At 39.2% G+C, this 21,502-nt stretch overlaps 1 protein-coding gene across 4 annotated transcripts in view; it reads left to right on the top strand.

The window, feature by feature from the left end:
• The window catches only part of CTNNA2 (catenin alpha 2), a 952,920-nt gene that overhangs the window by 840,583 nt on the left and 90,835 nt on the right, over positions 1-21,502 (top strand). For all 4 annotated transcript variants that reach the window (XM_008700056.2, XM_008700055.2, XM_008700054.2 and 1 more), the window contains one exon: positions 20,446-20,597. In XM_008700056.2, the coding sequence (XP_008698278.1) occupies positions 20,446-20,597 (152 nt within the window). The remainder of the gene's footprint in view (positions 1-20,445; positions 20,598-21,502) is intronic.

Genomic DNA, 21,502 nt, shown 5'->3' with positions numbered 1-21,502 from the left:
GGGTAAATACCCAGTAGTGCAATTGCTGGGCCATAGTGTAGCTCTATTTTCAACATTTTGAGGAACCTCCATACTGTTTTACAACTGCACCCAAAATGATAAGATACCTAGGAATAAATCTAACCAAAGAGGCAAAGGATCTGTACTTAGAAAACTATAGAATACTCATGAAAGAAACTGAGGAAGACACAAAGAAAATGGAAAAACATTCCATGCTCATAGATTGGAAAAACAAATATTGTTAAAATGTCTATGCTACCTAGAGCAATGTACACATTCAATGCAATCCCTATCAAAATAGCATCAACTTTTTTCACAGAACTATAACAAATAATCTTAAAATTTGTATGGAACCAGAGAAGACCCTGAATAGCCAAAGGAATGTTGGAAAAGAAAACCAGAGCTGGTGGCATCACAATTCTGTACTTCAAGCTCTATTACAAAGCTTTCATCATCAAGACAGTATGGTAGTGGCACAAACCCAGACACCTAGATCAATGGAACAGAATAGAGAACCCAGAAATAGACCCTCGACTCTGTGGTCAACTAATCTTCAACAAAGGAGGAAAGAATATCCAGTGGGGGGATAAAAGTCTCTTCAACAAATGGTGTTAGGGAAATTGGACAGCCACACGCAGAAGGATGAAACTGGACCATTTCCTTACACCACACACAAAAACAGACTCGAAATGGATGAAAGACCTGAATGTGAGACAGGACTCCATCAAAATTCTAGAGGAGAGCCCAGGCAGCAACCTCTGTGACCTCAGCCACAGCAACTTCCTGCTAGAAACTTCTCCAAAGGCAAGGGAAGCAAAGGAAAAAATGAACTATTGGGACTTCATCAAGATAAAAAGCTTTTGCACAGCAAAGGACATAGTCAACAAAACCAAAAGACAATGGACAGAATAGGAGCAGATATTTGCAAATGACATATCAGAGAAAGGGCTAATATCCAAAATCTATAAAGAACTTTTCAAACTCAACACCCAAAGAACAAATAATCCAGTCAAGAAAAGGGCAGAAGATATGAACAGACATTTCTGCAAAGAAGACATCCAAATGGCCAACAGACATGTGAAAAAGTGTGCAGTATCACTCAGCATCAAAGAAATACAAATCAAAACCATGATATTCTCCATGTCTTCCTCCCCCTTTGTGTATTGACCTTATACTTTAGGACATGGCTTATTCTCAGTCGAAGACAACAGGGAACCATATCAGTCTTTTGATGTTTAGTGTGTCATCTTCAATGTCTGCCTCAGTTGTCCACAACTAGGTTGTCTGTTCCTAGAGCCAGGTGTTTCTCCAACTATCTAGGATCTAGAGCAGTGTTACCACATAATTAGCATTTAATATACATGCATTATAAAATGAATATAAAAAGGGACATTACGTTTCATTAATTTTCGGTAGAGAATAATTCCACTAGCAGCCTCCAGCTTTCAGCTCAAGATTCTATAACAAAGAGAGACTTCCTTTTCCCCCACTTTGTATATAGCAAAAGAGAGCAATCTGCTTGGCCATCTGGGGGTATGCTTACTCTACTTGGACTGATCTCTGGTATGCTACTGGGATTAGGTTTTATGACTGGACAGGTCTGGAGGACCTGCTTATCCCATTGGCTGCATTGTGGAGGGTGTAGAGAGAGGTAACATCAACATCAGAATGAGGTGGTAGAGACAGCTTCTTGGGAAGACAAAATATTAGATATTATGGATAGGAAAGGCCATTATAGTCTAAGTCACTTCTCCATGACTGACTTTGCAATTAGATTATGAAAGTAATGAATTTCAACAGAAGCTATAATGACCAAAACTATTCACCCTAGACATCTTAATATCTTTTAAATGCATTTTAATATAACCCTGACTATTGGTATAAAGTATCTTATTTCTCTCTGAAAGGTCAAAGTGATTAGGATATGCAGGAAATAACTTATTTGGTGGTTGTGGTATTCATCGTGGTGGGAAATCAGAAGTATAGGAGAAATGAGAAGGAAATCTCATCTACTTAATAGTCCTTCAGTAGCCAGTGTATAGTTTGTCTCAGTGCCTTTTCTGTATGACTGAAACCTACATACTGTAGATGTTTTAGGGAATCTGGCTGATGTGTTTTAATATCTATATTTACTTTATCCTGAAAGCAAATGCAAAGTTTCTGGCTGAGAGGACAAACTTAGTACTTACCATGCCAGTTTCCCATGCCTCATTGTCCCTCTTAAGGCGATGTGATGAAGGCAGGTGAATTCCACGCACGCAAAGGAGGTCCATGGTAGAGGGAGGAACCACAAAATTATGCCTCTGGGAACTCATCTAGGAATTGTTCAGCAGCCTCATTCCCCTCCTGAAAAGAGGAGAGAAACCTTTGCTCTTTAATGTTAATAAATTCCCTCCAGGAAAGGTCACCTACTTATTATAACCCTTTGGGATATAAATGAATGTTGCCTGGTTTTATTCCCCTTTGAAATGTAAACACACATTTCTGGGGAGATAAACATGTAAATCTCTCTACCAGTCGTTTAACTATTTTAGAACTGCCACTGAGTCATGCTTTGAACCAGGTTACCAGTCATTTTAGCTCAGAAAATCCTGAGCCAAGCAGACACATGAGAATACCTACCCCTCACTGGCTTGTTCGTAAATAATGTGTTCTGCTAGAATCCAAACATGTCCAGCTCTCTTAGCATGAGGGGCTGAAGAGCCATCGGAGAGGATACAACTTAAGAAAATAAGAGATACAATTTGAGGCTGATCATAAGCCTCTAATATGGAAGTGGAAATGGGGTAGGGTGGTTGTAGAAAGGCCAGTGAATACACATTCATGTGCCGTAAGTTTGGAGCAGCATAGTGGAACAAATAGCACTATTCCAGTGCTTGTGTGTCAAGGTGAAACCAAAAGGAAAGATCTTTATTTAATTCTGTATGACTCACATTATGGGTTTAGAATCCTAGAAACTACCAACAGCATGGTACTTGTCACTTGAAGGGCATCAGGGGTATCCATGGTAGGAGCAGTGGGGTGGCAGGGGGCCTGTGTACATTGTCTAGCAGGGCTAGGGTTGGTGTTCATAGGGATTGGTGGCCAGGATATGTTTATTGTGCACAACTGAGGCAGTAGGAAGTTCGCTTCACCAAGATTCTCTGCCACATCAGTAATAGTTGTTTGAATCTTAGAGAAGAGGAATATGCTGACAGTCACTTGTTTGGGAGCACACATGATATATCATTGGAATATCCAAGAAATAGTTTGATTTGAAAAATGGGAAGCTTTGCTTGTGGCTGGAGGACAGGAAGTAACAGAAGGACACAAGAACCAAAGCTCTATGTTTTACCTATTCTCTAGCACTAGCTGGATTCTTCCTTGTCAGTGAATTCTTCTCTCTAACCATACCAGCAAATCCTACCTCTCTGTGCTCTCATTGCTCATATTATCTGTATCACTTATTAGGCATCTACCCCTTACCACCCTGTGTTGCAAACTCTGTTTCCCCATTTGTCTCTTAATGTTACTATCTCCCCTCTGTCTGCCTTTCTATCTAGATAAATGTATGTGTGTATTGCTTCCGAATTAAATTTTAAGCCCTTGAGAACTGAGACCACCTCTTCATTTCCTCCAGGCTGATTAGAGTTGAAGCTCCAAAATGTTTTTTAACGTAAATGAAAAATATAATTAACACTGTATACTATCTGAGAGTTAAGATGGCGGAGGAGTAGGGGACCCCTTTTTCAGCCCGTCCCCTGAGTCGAGCTGGATAGGTACCAGACCAGCCTAAATAACCACGGAATCAGCCTGAGACGCAGGATGATGCATCTGGATCTCTACAAATGAACATCTCCAGCGCTGAGTATTGAGGTACCAAGAGGGGAGCTGTAAACCGTGCACAGATATCGGAAGATAAACGGAAGGGGGAGGGAGCCGCCGCGTTTGGGCGCCGGGAAGCGGCAGCCACCTGCACGGGGGAGCGGGCGGACTCACGGAGGGCACCCGCGAGAGAGGGTGAGCCTTGAACGCTGCCCCACCAGGCATTCTCCTCGAACACCGGAAATCCCGGTGTGCTCAGGGGATCCAGACTGAGACCTGGAACTCCGGCGGGCCACCTGCACGGGGGAGCGGGCGGACTCGCGGTCGGCACCCGCGAAACAGCAGACTGAGACCCTGAACCGGGTGCGCGCGCCACCAGGCTTCTCACGAAACTCCGGAATCCTGGTGTGCTCACCGGGCATAGACTGAGACCAGGAGACCCGGGAGCGCCAGGGGCGGCCGGTGGCTGGCGGCATTAGAAACACAAAGGACAGAGACACGCCGGCCCTGGAAGTGAGGGCAGGGACGCCGGGTGTGGGGCGCACATCCCGGGACGCTGCAGGGTTGAGCAGCACCAACAGTAACAGAGTTAAAGTGGCCAGAACATCAGTGGAGAACGGGCCGCAATCCTGCTCCTCTGCGACAATGCAGCCTCTGCTGCTCTGACCTCAGAAGAGGCATAGCCGCCGCCAGGGAAAAGCCGCCAGAGAACAAAAGCCTGGAAATAACTGGGCCCAGAGAGCCTCATCCCCATCCTCCTCCCTCAGGACACGGAGACTTTAACCAAACAGGGTTGCCTGAGTATCGGGCGCGGCAGGCCTCTTCCCCAGACACACAGAAGGCAGGCTGAAAAATCAAGAAGCTCACAACGAGGCTGCCTGGGTGGCGCCGCATTGAGCGCCTGTCTCCGGTTAGGCGTGATCCCAGCATTCCGGAAAGGAGTCCTCATCGGCTCCCCCGCTGGGAGCCTGCTTTTCCTCTCTCACTCCCTGCTTCTGTTCCATTCTTGCTGACTGTCTCCTCCTTCTCTCAGATAAGTAAATAAATAAATCTTTAAAGAAGAAGCCCACATCTCTAAGATCCCTATAAAACAAGACGGCCTGGGACCCAGTCAATAATTTGGGCTCTGACAACCCCCGCAACCTCCCCTCATCAGAATGACAAGAAGGAGAAGGCTCTCCCCAGCAAAGAAAAGACAGTGAGTCAGTGGTCTCTGCCACAGAAGTAACGGATATGGATGTAACCAAATTATCAGAAATGGAATTCAGAGTAACAATGGTCAAGATAATTATAGACTTGAAAAAAGTATTCAGGAAAATGTTACTGAGAATATAGAATCCCTAAGTGAAATGAGAGCGAATTTGACAGAAATTAAAAATTTATGAGCCAAATGCAGGCAAAACTAGAGGCTCTGACGGCCAGGGTCACGAAGCGGAGGAAAGGGTTAGTGAATTGGAGGATGGGTTAATAGAGGAAAAAATAAAAATAGAAGATGGTCTTAAAAATCCATCGCCACGAATGTTGGCTACGGGAGATTACTGACTCAATGAAACGATCCAATGTTAGAATCATCGGTCCCCGAGGGGTGGAGAAAACAGAGGTCTAGAAGAGATATTTGAACAAATTGTAGCTGAAAACTTCCCTAATCTAGCAAGGGAAACAAACATTCGTGTCCAAGAGGCAAGAGAGGACCCTCCCAAGCTCAACCATGACAGACCTACACCACGTCACGCCATAGTGCAACTCACAAATATGAGATCCAAGGATACAGTATGGAAAGCGGCCAGGTAGCAAAGAAATTTCACTTACCAAGGCAAAGGCATCAGAATTACGTCAGACCTGTCTACACAGACCTGGAATGAGAGAAATGGGGGAGCATTTTTAAAGCTCTTTCAGAGAAAAACATGCAGACAAGGATCCTCTTACCAGCAAGGCTGTCATTCAGAATTGATGGAGAAATAAAGACATTTCAATCGACACTCAATAGCCAATTTTGTAACCACGAAACCAGCCCTACAGGAGGTATTATTGGGGTTCTATAAAAGTAAAAAGGCCCCAAGAGTGATACAAAACAGAAAGTCACAGCCAATACAAACAAAGATTCTTTACGACAACATGGCAGAATTAAAAGCATATCTCCTCAGTACTCAGCCTTAACATTAATGGCTTAAATTCTTGCTTTAAAGCCACAGGGTTGCAGATTGGATAAAAGAAATGACCCATCCATTTGCTGTCTACAAGAGACTCATTTCGAACCCAAAGATGCATTCAGACTGAGAGTAAGGGGATGGAGTACCATCTTCATCACGCAAATGGACCTCAAAAGAAAGCTGGGGTAGCAATTTCATATCAGATAAACTGGATTTTAAACTACAGACTATAGTTAGAGATGCAGAAGGGCACATATTATTCTTAAAGGAAGTATTCAACAAGTGGATATGACAATTATAAATATATATGCCCCAACAGGGGGAGCAGCAAGATAACACAAGCCACTCTTAACCAGAATAAAAGAGACATATAGATAAAAATACATTAATAGTAGGGGACCTCAACACTCCACTCTCAGAAATAGACAGAACACAATGGCAAAAAGCTACAAAGAATCAAAGGCTTTGAATGCCATACCGAAGTTGACCTCTTAGATATATATAGAACACTACACCCTGGAGAACCAAAGAATACCTTTCTATTCTAATGCCCATGGAACATTTTTCAAGAATAGACCATGTTCTGGGTCACAAAACAGGTCTCAGCCGATACCAAAAGATTGAAATTATCCCCTGCATATTCTCAGACCACAACGCTCTCTGAAATTGGAACTCAACCACAAGGAAAAAATTGGAAGAAACTCAAACACTTGAGACTAAGAACCATCCTGCTCAGGAATGACTCGATAAACCAGGAAATCAAAAATCAAATTAAACAATTTATGGAGACCAATGAGAATGAAAATACAACAGTCCAAAACCTATGGGATACTGCAAAGGCAGTCCTAAGGGGAAAATACATAGCCATCCAAGCTCACTCAAAAGAATAGAAAAATCTAAAATTCAGTTTTTATATTCTCACTCAAGAAGCTGGAACAGCAACAGAGGGACAGGTCCACGCACACAAGGAAGCAGTTGATCAAAATTAAAGCTGAAATCAATCAAGCAGAAACCAGAAGTACAGTAGAGCAGATCAACAGGACTAGAAGCTGGTTCTTGGAGAGAATCAATAAAATTGACAGACCACTGGCAAGACTTATCCAAAAGAAAAGAGAAAGGACCCAGATTATTAAAATTATGAATGAAAAGGAGAGGTCACGATGAACACCATTGAAATTGGAAGGATTATTAGAAATTTTTATCATAAGCTATATGCCAATAAACTAAGCAATCTGGAAGAGATGGAATCCTTCCTGGAAACCTATAAACTACCAAGATTGAAACAGGAAGAAATTGATTTCTTAAACAGGCCAATTAATTATGAAGAAATTGAGTCATGATAAACAACCTTCCAATTAACAAAACTCCAGGCCTCGGACGGTTTTCCTGGGGAATTCTACCAAACATTCAAAGAAGAAATAATACCTATTCTCCTAAAGCTATTTCAAAAATAGAAACAGAAGGAAAGCTACCAAACTCATTCTAAGAGGGCAATATTACCTTGATCCCCAAACCAGGCAAAGACCCTCAAAAAGGAGAATTACAGACCGATTTCCTTAATGAATATGGACGCCAAAATCCTCAACAAGATACTTCAATAGAATCCAACAGTTCATTAAAAGGATTATCCACCACTCATCAAGTGGGATTCATACTCGGATGCAAGCGTGGTTCAATATTCGCAAATCAATCAGCGTGATACATCATATCAACAAGAAAAGACTCAAGAACCATATGATCCTCTCAATCGATGCCGAAAAGCATTTGACAAATACAGCATCCTTTCCTGATTAAAACCCTTCAGAGTGTAGGAATAGAAGGTACATTTCTCAATCTCATAAAAGCCATCTATGAAAAGCCTACTGCAAATATTATTTCTCAGGGGAAAAGCTGAAGCCTTTTCCTTAAGATCAGGAACACGACAAGGATGCCCACTCGCCACTATTATTCAACATAGTACTAGAAGTCCTTGCAACAGCAATCAGACAACAAAAAGGGATCAAAGGTATTCAAATCGGCAAAGAAGAAGTCAAATGTCTCTCTTCGCAGATGACATGATACTCTATATGGAAACTCCAAAAGAAACCACTCCCAAACTATTAGAAGTTATAGAGCAATTCAGCAACGTATGGATACAAAATCAATGCTCAGAAATCAGTTGCATTTCTGTCACACTATCAACGAGAACGAAGAAAGAGAAATTAGGAATCCATCCCATTTTACAATAAAGCACCAAAAACCATATGTTACCTTGGAATTAACTTAACCAGAGACTTAAAGGACCTTTATTCTAGAAACTAGTAAATCACTTAAAAGACATTGAGGAAGACATAAAAGATGGAAAGATATTCCATGCTCATGGATCGGAAGAATTAACATAGTTAAAATGTCCATGCTACCCAGAGCAATCTACACTTTCAATGCTATCCCGATCAAAATACCGAGAACGTTTTCAAAGAACTGGAACAAATAGTCCTTAAATTTGTGTGGAACCAGAAAAAGGCCCCGAATCTCCAAGGAACTGTTGAAAAGGAAAACAAAAGCTGGGGGCATCACAATGCCGGATTTCGAGCTGTACTAGGCAATGGCTGTGATCACAAAAGACAGCATGGTACTGGCACAAAAACAGACACATAGACCACAATGGAACAGAAATAGAGAGCCCAGAAATGGACCTCAGCTCTTTGGGCAACTAATATTTGATAAAGCAGGAGGAAAACATCCGGGTGGGAAAAAGACAGTCTCTTTCAATAAATGGTGCTGGAAAATTGGACAGCTACATGCAAAAGAATGAAACTTGATCACTTCTCTCACACCATATACACAAAAATAAACTCCAAATGGATGAAAGACCTCATTGAGACAGGAATCCATCAAATTTAGAGGAGAACATAGCAGCAACCTCTACCTACATCGGCCAAAGCAACCTTTTTCATGATACATCCCCAAAGGCAAGAGAAACAAAAGATAAAATGAATTTATGGGATTTCAAGTTAAGTTTTGCACAGCCAAGGAAAGAAATAGAAAAACTAAGAGGCAGCCCACTGAATGGGAGAAGATATTTGCAAAATGACACTACAGATAAAGGACTGGTATCCAAGATCTACAAAGAACTTCAAACTCAATACACTTCAGAAACAAATAAACAAATCAAAAAATGGGCAGAAGATATGAACAGACACTTTTCCAATGAGACATACAAATGGCTACAGTACATACATGAAAAATGTTCAAAAATCATTAGCCATCAAGGAAATTCAAATCAAAAACCACACTGAGATACCCCTACGCCATTGAATGGCAAAAATAGACAAGGCAAGAAACAACAATTGTTGGAGAGGATGTGGAGAAAGGGATCCTCCCACATGTTGGTGGGATTGCAAGTTGGTACAGCCACTCTGGAAAGCAGTGTGGAGGTCCCTTAAAAAGTTAAAAATTGAGCTACCCTATGATCCAGCCAGCACTACTGGGTGTTTACCAAAGATACAGACGTAGTGAAGAGAAGGGCCATATGCACCCCAATGTTCATAACAGCATTGTCCACAATAGCTAAATCGCTGGAAGGAGCCGAGATGCCCTTCCAACAGATGACTGGATTAAGAAGTTGTGGTCCATATATACAATGGAATATTACTCAGCAATCAGAAAGAACGAGTTCTCAACATTTGCTACAACATGGACTGCACTGGAGGAGATAATGCTTAGTGAAATAAGTCAAGCAGAGAAAGACAACTATCATATGATTTCTCTCATCTATGGAACATAAGAACTAGAATGATCAGTAAAGAAAGGGATAAAGAAAAGGGGGGGTAATCAGAAGGGGGAATGAAACATGAGAGACTATGGACTGTGAGAAACAAACTGAGGGCTACAGAGGGGAGGGGGGTGGGGGAATGGGATAGACCGGTGATGGGTAGTAAGGAGGGCACATATTGCATGGTGCACTGGGTGTTATACACAACTAATGAATCATCGAGCCTTACATCGAAAACCGGGGATGTACTGTATGGTGACTAACATAATATAATAAAAAATCATTATTAAAAAAAAAAAAAACACTGTATACTATCTTATTTTGGGTGTTGTACCTTTTTTAAAAATTACATGCTTAATGATCAAGGTCAGAATCTTAGCAATTATTTTATAACATCTTAATCCTTTAAAGCTCACTAACGCCAAATTTAACTGTAGTTATCAAGTTTGGTTTTCACAAACACTATAAGCTCAATAAGCATCATGTTCAAGTCTTTATTCATTCCTTAAGTTTCAGCATTCAATGTGTGCCATCCTTTTAACTTATAAACCATTTGTGATTATTTTTGAAATGCTTATTTTAAAATATAAGAACTTTCCAAGCAAGCATTTTCTTTCCCTAGGGAAAGGAACTTGTGTCTAGACAAGAGCAGATGGATGCTCCCTGATTCTCTTAGGGTAGTTATCATGAATGAAATTTAGAGGGTGTTTTTTTTTTTTTTTCCCTCCTCCTTCTAGGCAGTCCTTTTTCATCTTTCATCAAACAATTCAGCTCATGGGTTATGTATGGCCTTCTGGAACTCGAATTTGATTTTGATGTTTGAAATGTACATTATAATTTTCCAAACATGAATTTATGAAAATGGAAGCCTTTAGGAACTCCCACAGAAGGAACAGATGACTGACTCTGATGAAAGAAAGTCCAGGAATACACACAGGATGGGGGACAGAATACACATAGAATGGAAGAATTAGGACTAACCAGGGTGATGCTTATGGTTGTCTGGAGAGTAGAAACAGGTGACCAATAGTCACCAGGGAATAAGGAGCAGATTAAACTAGGCTACTTTTGTCTTTGCTTCTAGTTTCCAGTGTTCAACATCTTCTAACTTGATTATGAGTTATCAAGATAAAACATGTTAAAAGCTAGTAAGTGTATCACTGGTCTGGACAGGGTAAGATTTAAATTTAGAGAGTACTTGTATATTGCTACTATTCCCTGTACCTCATTTCGAAAGGCATTGAAGGATACTTCACTCAAAATTCAAATTCATTTAATCAACTAACATAAAATAGTGACATAAGTTTGAGATAGAAGAAAAACACTTACACAAGAATATTAGATTCAGAGATTTTTGGGGGAAAAAATGAGGTAGAGAAGCTGGTTTTGATTTTTTTCCAGTTATGAACTTTTTGATTAAGTCTCATAACTTTTAAAGATTCCCTTTCCTCATAGATCTGATGAAGTCATAATGGATACAATGTTTAACACTGGCCTCCTTGGCAATCAAGATAAAACGGAAAGTTCTAGGAGTGAGTGTATCAAATCTTATTCTTTTTTTTTTTAATGGCACAAAAAATGTTTATTATCTATTAAGTGAATATAAAACAGATTATAAAACAGTATGATTTCAATGTAGTTATTAATGTTTGTTGATTTCTTTTTCTATACTAGGCAGTGTATTAAGTGCTACACATGCATTTTTCTCAATTTTGCCCCATAATAGCCCTATGAAATGGGTAACATTGATGAAGTTGGGTGACTTTATTTTTTTATTTTTTTATATAATATTTTTTATTATATTATGTTAGTCACCATACAGTACATCCCTGGTTTCTGATGTAAAGTTCGATGATTCATTAGTTGCGTATAACACCCAATGCACCATGCAATACGTGCCCTCCTTAATACCAATCACCAGCCTATCCCATTCCCCCACCTCCCCTCCTCTCTGAAACCCTCAGTTTGTTTCCCAGAGTCCATAGTCTCTCATGGCTCATTCCCCCTTCTGTTAAATCTTCTGTCAAATCTTATTCTGAGGGCAGATTTCATAGGAAATTCACTATTAAAATTGTAAAACCATCAGAAAGATGATGTCCTGCCAAGGAGAGAGAAGGGCATAGAAGAAGGGAAACTAAGTTTTCAAGATAAGTTGTACAAACTTCCCAATTAGAGATTTTAGCACTAATTTGAGTATTATTTTCAGTTTACTTTGCTCTCACAAAGCCCACTTTTTGGTGATGAATTAGTTAGTTGTACCTCTATTCAAAGGAGACCGGATGATTTTGCCTGTTTATAAATAAAGAAAAAGGTGTGTGTCTTTGTTGATACAGAGGCTCATAGTGTGAAGATGATAACGGTAAGAGCCGTTTACTATGAATCTTATGTGCCAGGTATGATGGTATCTTGCATATATTCCACTTTTTTTGTGCCTTGAAGGCAAGATCATACTTGTTTTATTTGTCACTTTATTCCCAGTGGCTAAGTACTGTCTATGTTTATATATAAAACTGTACAAAATTTGTTGACTGTATTATTTTAAAATCTTATATAAAACCTGAAGGACAGCTATTATCCCTGTTTAAACTTGAGTAATCTGAGGCTCAAATTGGTTAACTTGTGAAAAATCAAATATCAAGATTCATTTATGCATCTTCTTGGACCCAATAAATATCCAGAAACCTAGACCAAGCATAGTTGCTGCAATTGAACAGAAATTTAATATGTCCTGCTATCTCTTTTTACTGGTATTTCTACTTCTGGCATAGCACACTTTATTAGCTAACTATTGCTATGTAAAAAATCACCCCAAGGCTTGTTGGATTAACATTATAAACATTTTACTATCTCATAGTTTCCATGGGCCAGGCTGGGTACTGTTTAGCTGTGTGCAATTGCCTCCAGATCTCTCACAAGGATGCAGTCATCTTAAGGATCAATTGGTGAAAGAGCCATCTCTAAACTCACCGGAAAGCCTCAGTTCCTCATTTGTTGTTGGACTTAGGGCCTCAATTCCTTACTGGCTATTGTATAGAGGTTTCTCTCTTACTTTCCATAGAGACTTTTCCATAGATCAATTGTCTACATCAGAGTTAGCAAGTGAGAAAACAAACGGGAAGCAAAATGGGAAGCCAGCATCTTCTTGTAACCTAATCTCAGAAATGACATCCCATCCTCCTTGCTATATTTTATTGGTTAGAAGCAAGTCGCTAGTCTCAGCTCATGTTCAGAGTGAGAGGATCACACAGTAGCATAAATACCAAAAGAGGGATCGTTGGGGCCCATCTCAGAGACTATCCCATATACATATTTGCAAATGCATCAAGATGGAACAGACAATATGGGTGATGACTAGCATAATTATGGGTGATGACTAGCATAATTAGGATAGAATATTAGGACATGTAGACAGATCCCACCACTTGCTTATACAGTGGCTTCCAGAACACAAAAGTTCCACTGAATCGAGATAGAGCTATGCAGTATATGTCCAGGAGGGCAGGAGAATAGGACAGGAGACTAATGGAACCAAACAGTGGGGAAAGGAAGGCCAAGACTGGCTCAAGGTGATTGGAGAAGGGATTTGGAGCAGAGGACAGATCTGAGAAACTACAGAGAAACAAGATGAAGCTAGTATATAATTGAAAGATAACAATGTGCATGTCAAACACAAGAAAAAAGTTACCTCATTAGGGAAAATTCCATTTGACTTAGGCTCTGATATTCAAACATTAATCTCAGAATCTCAAGCTGTGTTGCCAGTAGTGACTAAGGTCGTAACCAGGATTAGTGAGAGGATACAAAATCAGAGTCAGAAGTGAAAGGTCTGGATAATGCGGGAAATCCTAGCCAAGTGCTTCAAGATTCTGGCCATTCTTGTATCTTAAAGGAAAGCATCTGTGTCTAGTGGTAGTATATGCTTCTATAAATACTTACAGAAATGAAATAGCGAGTATTCATGAGGTGCACATACAGATCTATTTGGCAAGCAGCTCAAAAAAAAAAAGATCCTAAGTTCAGATTTTTGAAAGATCCCTGTTTGGATGGGGAGAACCTAGAACATCCTCTAATAACTTAATTAATAATTAATAATTATGATATTCTTTACTAAAACTGGTATATAATGATGGCTGGCTTCTTTGGTTGTCGTTCATTATTTTTGAGTGGTGCCAAAGCTACAAAAGTATCAGCTTCAGTTTGCATTGGACCCTCCTCCTACAGTAAGTATGACTTGGAGCTTCAGACTCTGATGGTCTCCTCACTAAATGATCATGCTTCATGTATGTGCTGAACTGCCAAGGTACACCCAGAGCCTTTTAAATGCCAATAAGTCTTTTCTTTGGGCAAATTTGGGCCCCTAGTTGTTTAGATCTACTCTCCTATATACTCTCTTCTCCTCTTAACATCTAATTGGGCGCCACTTGAATAAAATCCCTTGATAAAAACCATTTTGGGGAAAGAATGTATTACCTACAGAAAGCAAATGAAGCAGTACTTTTCTGCTATAAGGGGATGCTGATATTGCCCCCACAGAGTTTCCCCAAAATAATACCTTCTGGCTCCAGTTATTCTGATCATATCTAATTCTCTAACTCCAACTGTTAAAATGGAGGCGTAATAACTATTTTTGATTGGTGGGACAATGGGACAGTATAATGTATTCCTCCACTGCAATTGGCCACAATTTCATCCCACTTTTGAGATTTTATTCTCTTTCTAGATTTTTTCAAATGTTCTCATTCTTATTTTTATTTTATGTTAACGCTTATTAGACTGGTTCTTTCTCTAAAGCAGATGATCCTTGTCCATTTTCTCTTCTCTTGGTACTGAAGTTTGTGCAAGGAACACACTCATGAGGTGTGTGGTTGACTACACCACCGCAATTGAGCAATCTATATTCATGCAGATATCCTAGTTTGGCCCTGGTGAGCTAGTCAAGGATACAGTAATGAATTTTTCTCCTTGCTCAGTGGTGATACTCCTACTCAAGCAGCCCTGAAAGGATTCTGAACTCAGGTTGCTGAAAGGTCCCTAGTGATCAAACCTAGAATGCCCACTAGTAACTTGGTTAATGACTCATGAAACTAATAAAATTATTGAACTAATATGAAATGATGGGCAGAAAGAGACTTGGTAAGTGAAATGTGGTATTGCTCATTTGGTCCCTGAAATACTGAATGACAAGGGAGTTCTCTTCTACACTCTATGCTTTCACTTCTCATCCTTCTTCCGCTTGGATAGATTACCTGTGCCAGAAGCATGATAAGGGCTTAAGATGCAAAGAAGACAAGAGCCGGTCTCTTTGTAAAAGTGACTCCTAATGTAAAACAGTTGACATATAGAAATGTCAAACAATTTTAATACATTATACTAAGCACTATAATGAGTACATGCATAATTAGGATGCTATAAAATTATAGAGAATTGACAACTTTGTGAATTAAGGAAGGTTTAACAATGGCAGTTTATTCTAAATAAGATACCAGAGATTGAGGAAGAATTCACCTGGGCCTAAGAGAAAGAGGTATATTGAAGTATGAGAATAAATTCATCATGGGCATGGTGGTATGACATGGCATGTTTTCATGTCATCTTGGAAGACATTAAATAATTCAGTCTAATTGGAACATTTAAATATATGTAGAAATAGGTGGAGAGACATAGATAAAAAATAATGGCAGGTGTCTGGTGTTTGTGTTTGTATCTTGTAAAGATTTTAGAGTCCCTCTGTATTAAAGGGAATCATTGGAGTGTTTAAAGCTAGATGTGGAACTTTTAGATGTTTACTCAGGGGCAGTGGAGTTGGTTGGCCATTCATTTCCGCTACCTCCAGTTAACCTTGGATTTTGCTCTTAATGGTTGTCAGCAGTCCTATTTGCATCTTTAGTGCGACTTCTTGTTCATTTTACTGATTCACCCTGTGCTCTGAAACATCACCTCAGATGTCTCTCTGGAGGATTCAGTCTAGATCTTCCTTACCTCTGTTTTAGGATCTCAATAGACACTAGAATGAGGTGACCTTGATTTTTATAATGCATGCTGAACTCTGATTTCATTACTCCTGGAATGTCATCATTCTGTGGCCTACTGTGCACTTAGCATACAAAAGTATAACAAGAACTTACAAGTTTATTTCCAACTTTGATCACCCTTTCAGGATATAAGCTTTTAAGAGCAATTCAGTATTTCTGATAAATAACAGTAAAGTGGTATCTACATTTTTGGATGTAATTCAGAAATGAGAAGGAAACTTCTATTTATATAATCCTATATCAAAAACTCTGTTAATATATAATGTGTGAATCACAAAGGCAATGCTGTGTTCTGTCCTAATTAGTGGGAAGCAGAAGCAGCATCATATTTGAAGTAGTTTCAGACTTTTTCTATCTCAGTATTACTTTGGGGATATTTAATTATTCAGACATTACCAGAGGCATTAGAAGAATTCATACTTTAACATCTTAGGTTCTGTCAAGATGGATCATTGTTCTATGAGCTTTTGTTTTTCTGTCTTATCACTTTAAAAAACAAAACAGGATAAAACTAAAACAGGAAAGAGTACAGCAGCATGGAGAGCAAAGGTATATTGGTTAAAGAGTGCTAGCAGTTGACCAAGCCCTAAATAAATAAGTATTGAATGTGCTTAAGAGCAGAGCATGGAGAAGGATGTTCTTAAGGGTCAGACCCAGAGAAACACTGACTTAAGGTAACAGAAATGAATGTCTTCTCAGTTAAAGTAAATAAAATTGAATTAGTTCAAGTTGTGGGTTTTATCAAGTTGAGGAATATAATAAAATCATTGGAATATTAAGGATAAATTGAGCTCTGAGCCCCCATTTGTACTGAGGATTCTGTACCTCCTCTCCCACCATTTTTCCCCTTTAGAAGGTTGATGTTATGTTCTGTTCCAAACTTTTTATTAAATAACTTTGTTTTTTCTGCCTCTCCTGACAATGCCACATCCACAACAGTGTTGTTCATATCAACATGTCACCCCCTCAGTCTCCCCAGAAAGATTCTGTACTCCGTGTTGGAGCAAACAGAATGCCTTTCTCCAAACTTGGGGTTTCAGAGCCCTAGGCATTTTTTAGGACCCAGAGTATCCCTTATGAAAGTGGTCCCTTTTTAGGTTTTCGCCTTCCTCTCTCTCCCTTGGCCACAGAATCAGACCTGGAAGCTGGTGGACAAAGATAACATGTCACCTTCTGCGTTCTCCTCTTCCTCAGCTCTCCTTCAGGGCAATCTTGCACAAACAGAACAAAGCCACACAACAAAACTGATCACCCTTTTATATTCCATCAAAGGTCTTTATGAAAATAGAGGTGTGTGCCCAAGAGCCAGGGTCCAGTGGGTGGGTACTAACTAACAACTTTTTTTTTTTCAAAGAGTCATTGATTGTTTGATTTGAGAGAGAGAGAGAGAGAGAGATAGGTGGTGAGGGGAGGGGGAAGAGGAGAGAGAATCCCAAGCAGACTCCCCACTGAGCGTGGAGCCTGAAGGGGGACTCGATCTCACAACCCTGAGATCATGACCTGAGCCGAAATCAAGAGTGGGATGCTCAACTGGCTGAGCTCCCCCTGGGCATCCCTACCTAACTCAACTCTGCAGTGGGAAGTTATTAATTAAGGTCGAATATTAGACATTTGATCACGGTCATAATTTCTGGGTGACTTCCTCACATAATACTGTTGATCAAAGTGGTTTCTTTTATATTCTGGTCCAAAAGCTAGAACTTTATTTTTTCAGAGCCTTATTCTGTAAAAAGTACAGCCATGAGGATAATGTGTTGATCTTTTAAATATTTGAATCATGAGAAGATTTAAAGTAAAGAAGGAATAGAGAGTAATATAACTGAGACCCTGCTTCTACTCTGAGGTGTAACAAATATTAACATTTTGCAATATCTGATTCACATTATTATTTTCTTAAGAATTAAGATATACTTGAAGCCTCCTTAAGACCTCTGCCTCATCCCATGCCCCTCTTTCCCCCTCAAAGGCAACCATTATACTTAAGGTGGTATACATCCTTTCAAAACATGTGTAATAAAATGTATATATTTTTAAATTATGCACAGTACTCGTTTGTGAATTTTTTAAATTTCTCACAAATGATATCTCTTTTCAGTTTGCTTTTCCCAGTCAACACTTTGACCTTAGGACTTACTCACTTGACTGTATTGTCTGTCTCCTGACTTCTATCCCGAAGTCCATTTTGTTCCGTCCTGATGTACTGCCTATGAACCTGGAGTGAACAGCTCCCTGTTTCCCCAACGTACCACTTAGTGGGCTCAACAGCCCTGGAATAGCACCTGATGGAAGGGATCCCTTAAAGCTCTTTTATTCCTAGGTTTAATATAACTCTTCTTATTAACATTGGGATATTCAACCTAATAAGCAACAGCTATAACCCTAGAGACAAAAAGATGTTCCTATGACTCCAGTGTACTCAGCCCTCCTAACAGTACCTCTTTAGAGGTCAATATTTGGCCATGCCCTAAAAACAATCTCTCAGCTCACTGGTCAGAACTAGAAGGCTTCATTTTATTAGATTTTGTCAAAGTGTTCTCCAGAGTGATGTGTGCCAATTCGACTCCCATATACAGTAGAAGGGTTCCCTTTTTTCCACATGCTCAGTAAGATGGGTGTTATTAAGCTTTAGTTTGTTTGCCCATTCCAAGAGGTATGAAATGATCTCTCATTGTTTACACTGTAAGTTTTCCAATTATTAGTGAAGTAAAGCATCATGTATTTATCAATAATATGGGATTTAGCATTTTGTAAATTACCTGTTCTAATCCTTGGTCTATTTTTCTGTTTTTCACCTTTCATTTGTAGGAATAGTTATGTACATGTAGGACTACTAATTTTCAATGAAACAATAGGGACAAAACTTCAGACAGCTAACTGCTACTGATGGTACCATACAAATTTGTAATATTGTTGATGGTCATGATGGCAGCTTAGACATCAAATAGAATGAAATTAATATTCAGAATTTTCAGTTTAGGAAGGGAAGGGAATTTGTAATTTCATTTAAGAAAGATACTCATGGAAAATAACAAATACATGTAGCAATATTTTCATGCCTAGGGAAGTCAGTTTCAATGATCTAGATTATTTAGTCGTGCAAAACAGTTTATTCCCAACACAAATGAATAGCAGGAATGGCCTTAGTTTAATGTGGTTTTTAGAAGTAAATTTTTGTTTGATTTTTGCAGCAGTACAATTCAATGTCCACCAAATTCCTTTTATGTAAAAGTATTTCAAAGGCACAAATGAAAAATTCAAATGGTATAGAGAACCAATCCTAGTAATTCACTCACAGAAGGAAATTCACCCCATGCATGCTTTGGTTTTGATCATTTCTGTTGAAAGAATGGCTACTCTGTTTTCCCGTAACCCTCTTCTCTCTCTCTCTCTTTTTTAATATACTTTTTAATGTTGGACTTTTCCTAGTAGAAATACATTTTTCTAGGAAGGTTTTATCTTGAATACTTTGACCCTAGACAGTAAAGTAATTTAGCAGAGTTTCTCACACTAGGGATTAAAATGGATGTTTAAGTATCCACAGAGGATGAAAATGAGTATAAAGATGAATCAGGCATGAAAGTTCAGAAATGGAAAATAGATGAATGATGTTTCTATTTTATTGTCCTTGTAAATAAAATGAATTGTGCTTTTGGCTTTCATTTGCCGTATGAATTGATTGTTACAAGATAAAAGCTGAAAAAATTGAATTATAATTTTCGAGAATCAGTGAATCAGCATTTTTTAAGTAGCCAGTGGAAGTGTTCCAGACATTCCCCTGAATTTACTTTCCACAAACCTCCTCTATGTATGTAGGTGTCTTAATGTTTTAAGAAAGAGGTACTAACATTTTAGGAATTTATATGTGTATCTTCTTTCACATCAAAGTGGTCTTAGTAAAATGAAACAAAACTGAATTCAGCTTTGAGCCTACTGGTCTCTAACCCTAGGCTTTGTGCTGGAGCGCCCTGGGATTCCCTCTCCCTTCTTGTAAGGTCCTTCTATGAACCTCTCGCCACTGCCATCCCCCTACCTCCAATCTCAAGTCCTGTCTCAACGAAAGTGGAATACATTGGATCACTTCATTCACAAATTACTATGAAGTCATAGAAGTTAAGATCTATTACTCATTACGTATGACTTTAGCATGTGATATTAGTTAAATATTTACCAAGGCTTTTTGTGGGCCAAATACCATCCAATAAATGTGTATGTATTATTTTATTGAAACTTATGATAGGATCTTTTTTTAATGACTTTTTCTTTTCAAAGATTTTTGTTTGAGAGAGTGAGAGCACGAGCAGGAGCGGTGTGTGGATCTTTTATTTTATAGACAAAGAAGCAGCTTTAAAAGGAGTGAAGAAAACTTGGCTAAGGTTTTCATAGCTAGTAATAGCAGAAATGAAATTCAACTCAGGTTAGAATAACACAAAATACGTATGCATATGCACTATACCACACAATCCTGAGCAGGTTTCAAAAACTTGCCGTTGCATACCATCACCATTCATGGAGTAATGGTTTACTTCCTCTGCTGAAAGTAAATGGTACAAAGACCACTGACGATCCACCCCAAACTGGACAGGTAGGCACACAGCTCCACTGAGCTGTTGGAATACGTGCAGCATGCCGCCTTCCCCAAGGGCTGGAACAGGGAGCATGAAAGAAAGGTCGCCTAATCCATTGTTTCTCACTTTGTTTAATGCAGTGATGCCACGCTTTGCCGAGCAAGTAGAGGTTGCTATTGAAGCCCTGAGTGCCAACGTCCCTCAACCATTCGAAGAGAATGAGTTCATTGATGCCTCTCGCCTGGTGTATGATGGTGTTCGAGACATCAGAAAAGCTGTGCTGATGATCAGGGTATGTAAGGCCTCTCTAGTTTGGAGCTGATCAGAGCTTCTGGAACGGACCCCAAATAATTTACTTTTGTTCTTTTAATTACTTAGTTAGCTTGTTACACTGTTTGGCTCATCATTTAGTCAGATAAGGGGAACTGTTTATTCATACAAAAGGGACAAGTGATCCCAACAAGCCTAGATTCACACTGAATAACCTGAAGAGTGATGCTCTGCCTATGTCTTGCATGAATTGTTGTCTCAATTTGATACTAACTTCCGGGTGCCCCTGCTATTATCCATGTGCTCTTCTGGCTAACATTATTTTCCCATCAGGATCAGAAAGCCATGAGATGGAAGGAAAGGAAGAGTACCCAGCTTAGTAGCCTTACTACTACTACTGCTACTATTACTACTACTACTAATAATAATGATAATAATGATCTGATACATAGTTACATTATCTTTATAACAAATAATTACAATCTTATAAATAAGGCTGTATAACTTTGCAGCAAACCTCTTTCCATCACTCACCCTACTATCTTCCCATCCTCAGTCTTCTGTTGTCAGCTGTGAGCCTTCCAAATGATTGTCCAAGTGATTATATAGAGACATATGCTAGAAAAACGTATAATACAGTAGGTTTTAAAACTCAACATAAGTATCATTTGCAACTTGATTTGTTCACCCACAACATACCTTCATTTATTTATATTAAGACACATAGCTTCCCCGGTTCCATTTAACTGCTACATAATATTTCCTTGTAAGATGAGATATTTTTTTTTTCTTTTCTTACCAGTTTGGCATGGTTTTCAAATAATTTTCTTACCCATAGAACTCTTTCTTAAAGTAAACTTAAATATTCAAAGGAATAATTGATGACACAAATACGTTTGTGTCTATTACGACTGAAGCAGAGATAGC

The sequence above is a fragment of the Ursus maritimus genome, unplaced genomic scaffold (assembly GCF_017311325.1).
Source record: "Ursus maritimus isolate PB19 unplaced genomic scaffold, ASM1731132v1 scaffold_6, whole genome shotgun sequence".
Classification (NCBI taxonomy): domain Eukaryota; kingdom Metazoa; phylum Chordata; class Mammalia; order Carnivora; family Ursidae; genus Ursus; species Ursus maritimus.
Note: the sequence above shows the minus strand (reverse complement) of the source record. Positions and strands in the feature narration are given on the sequence as shown.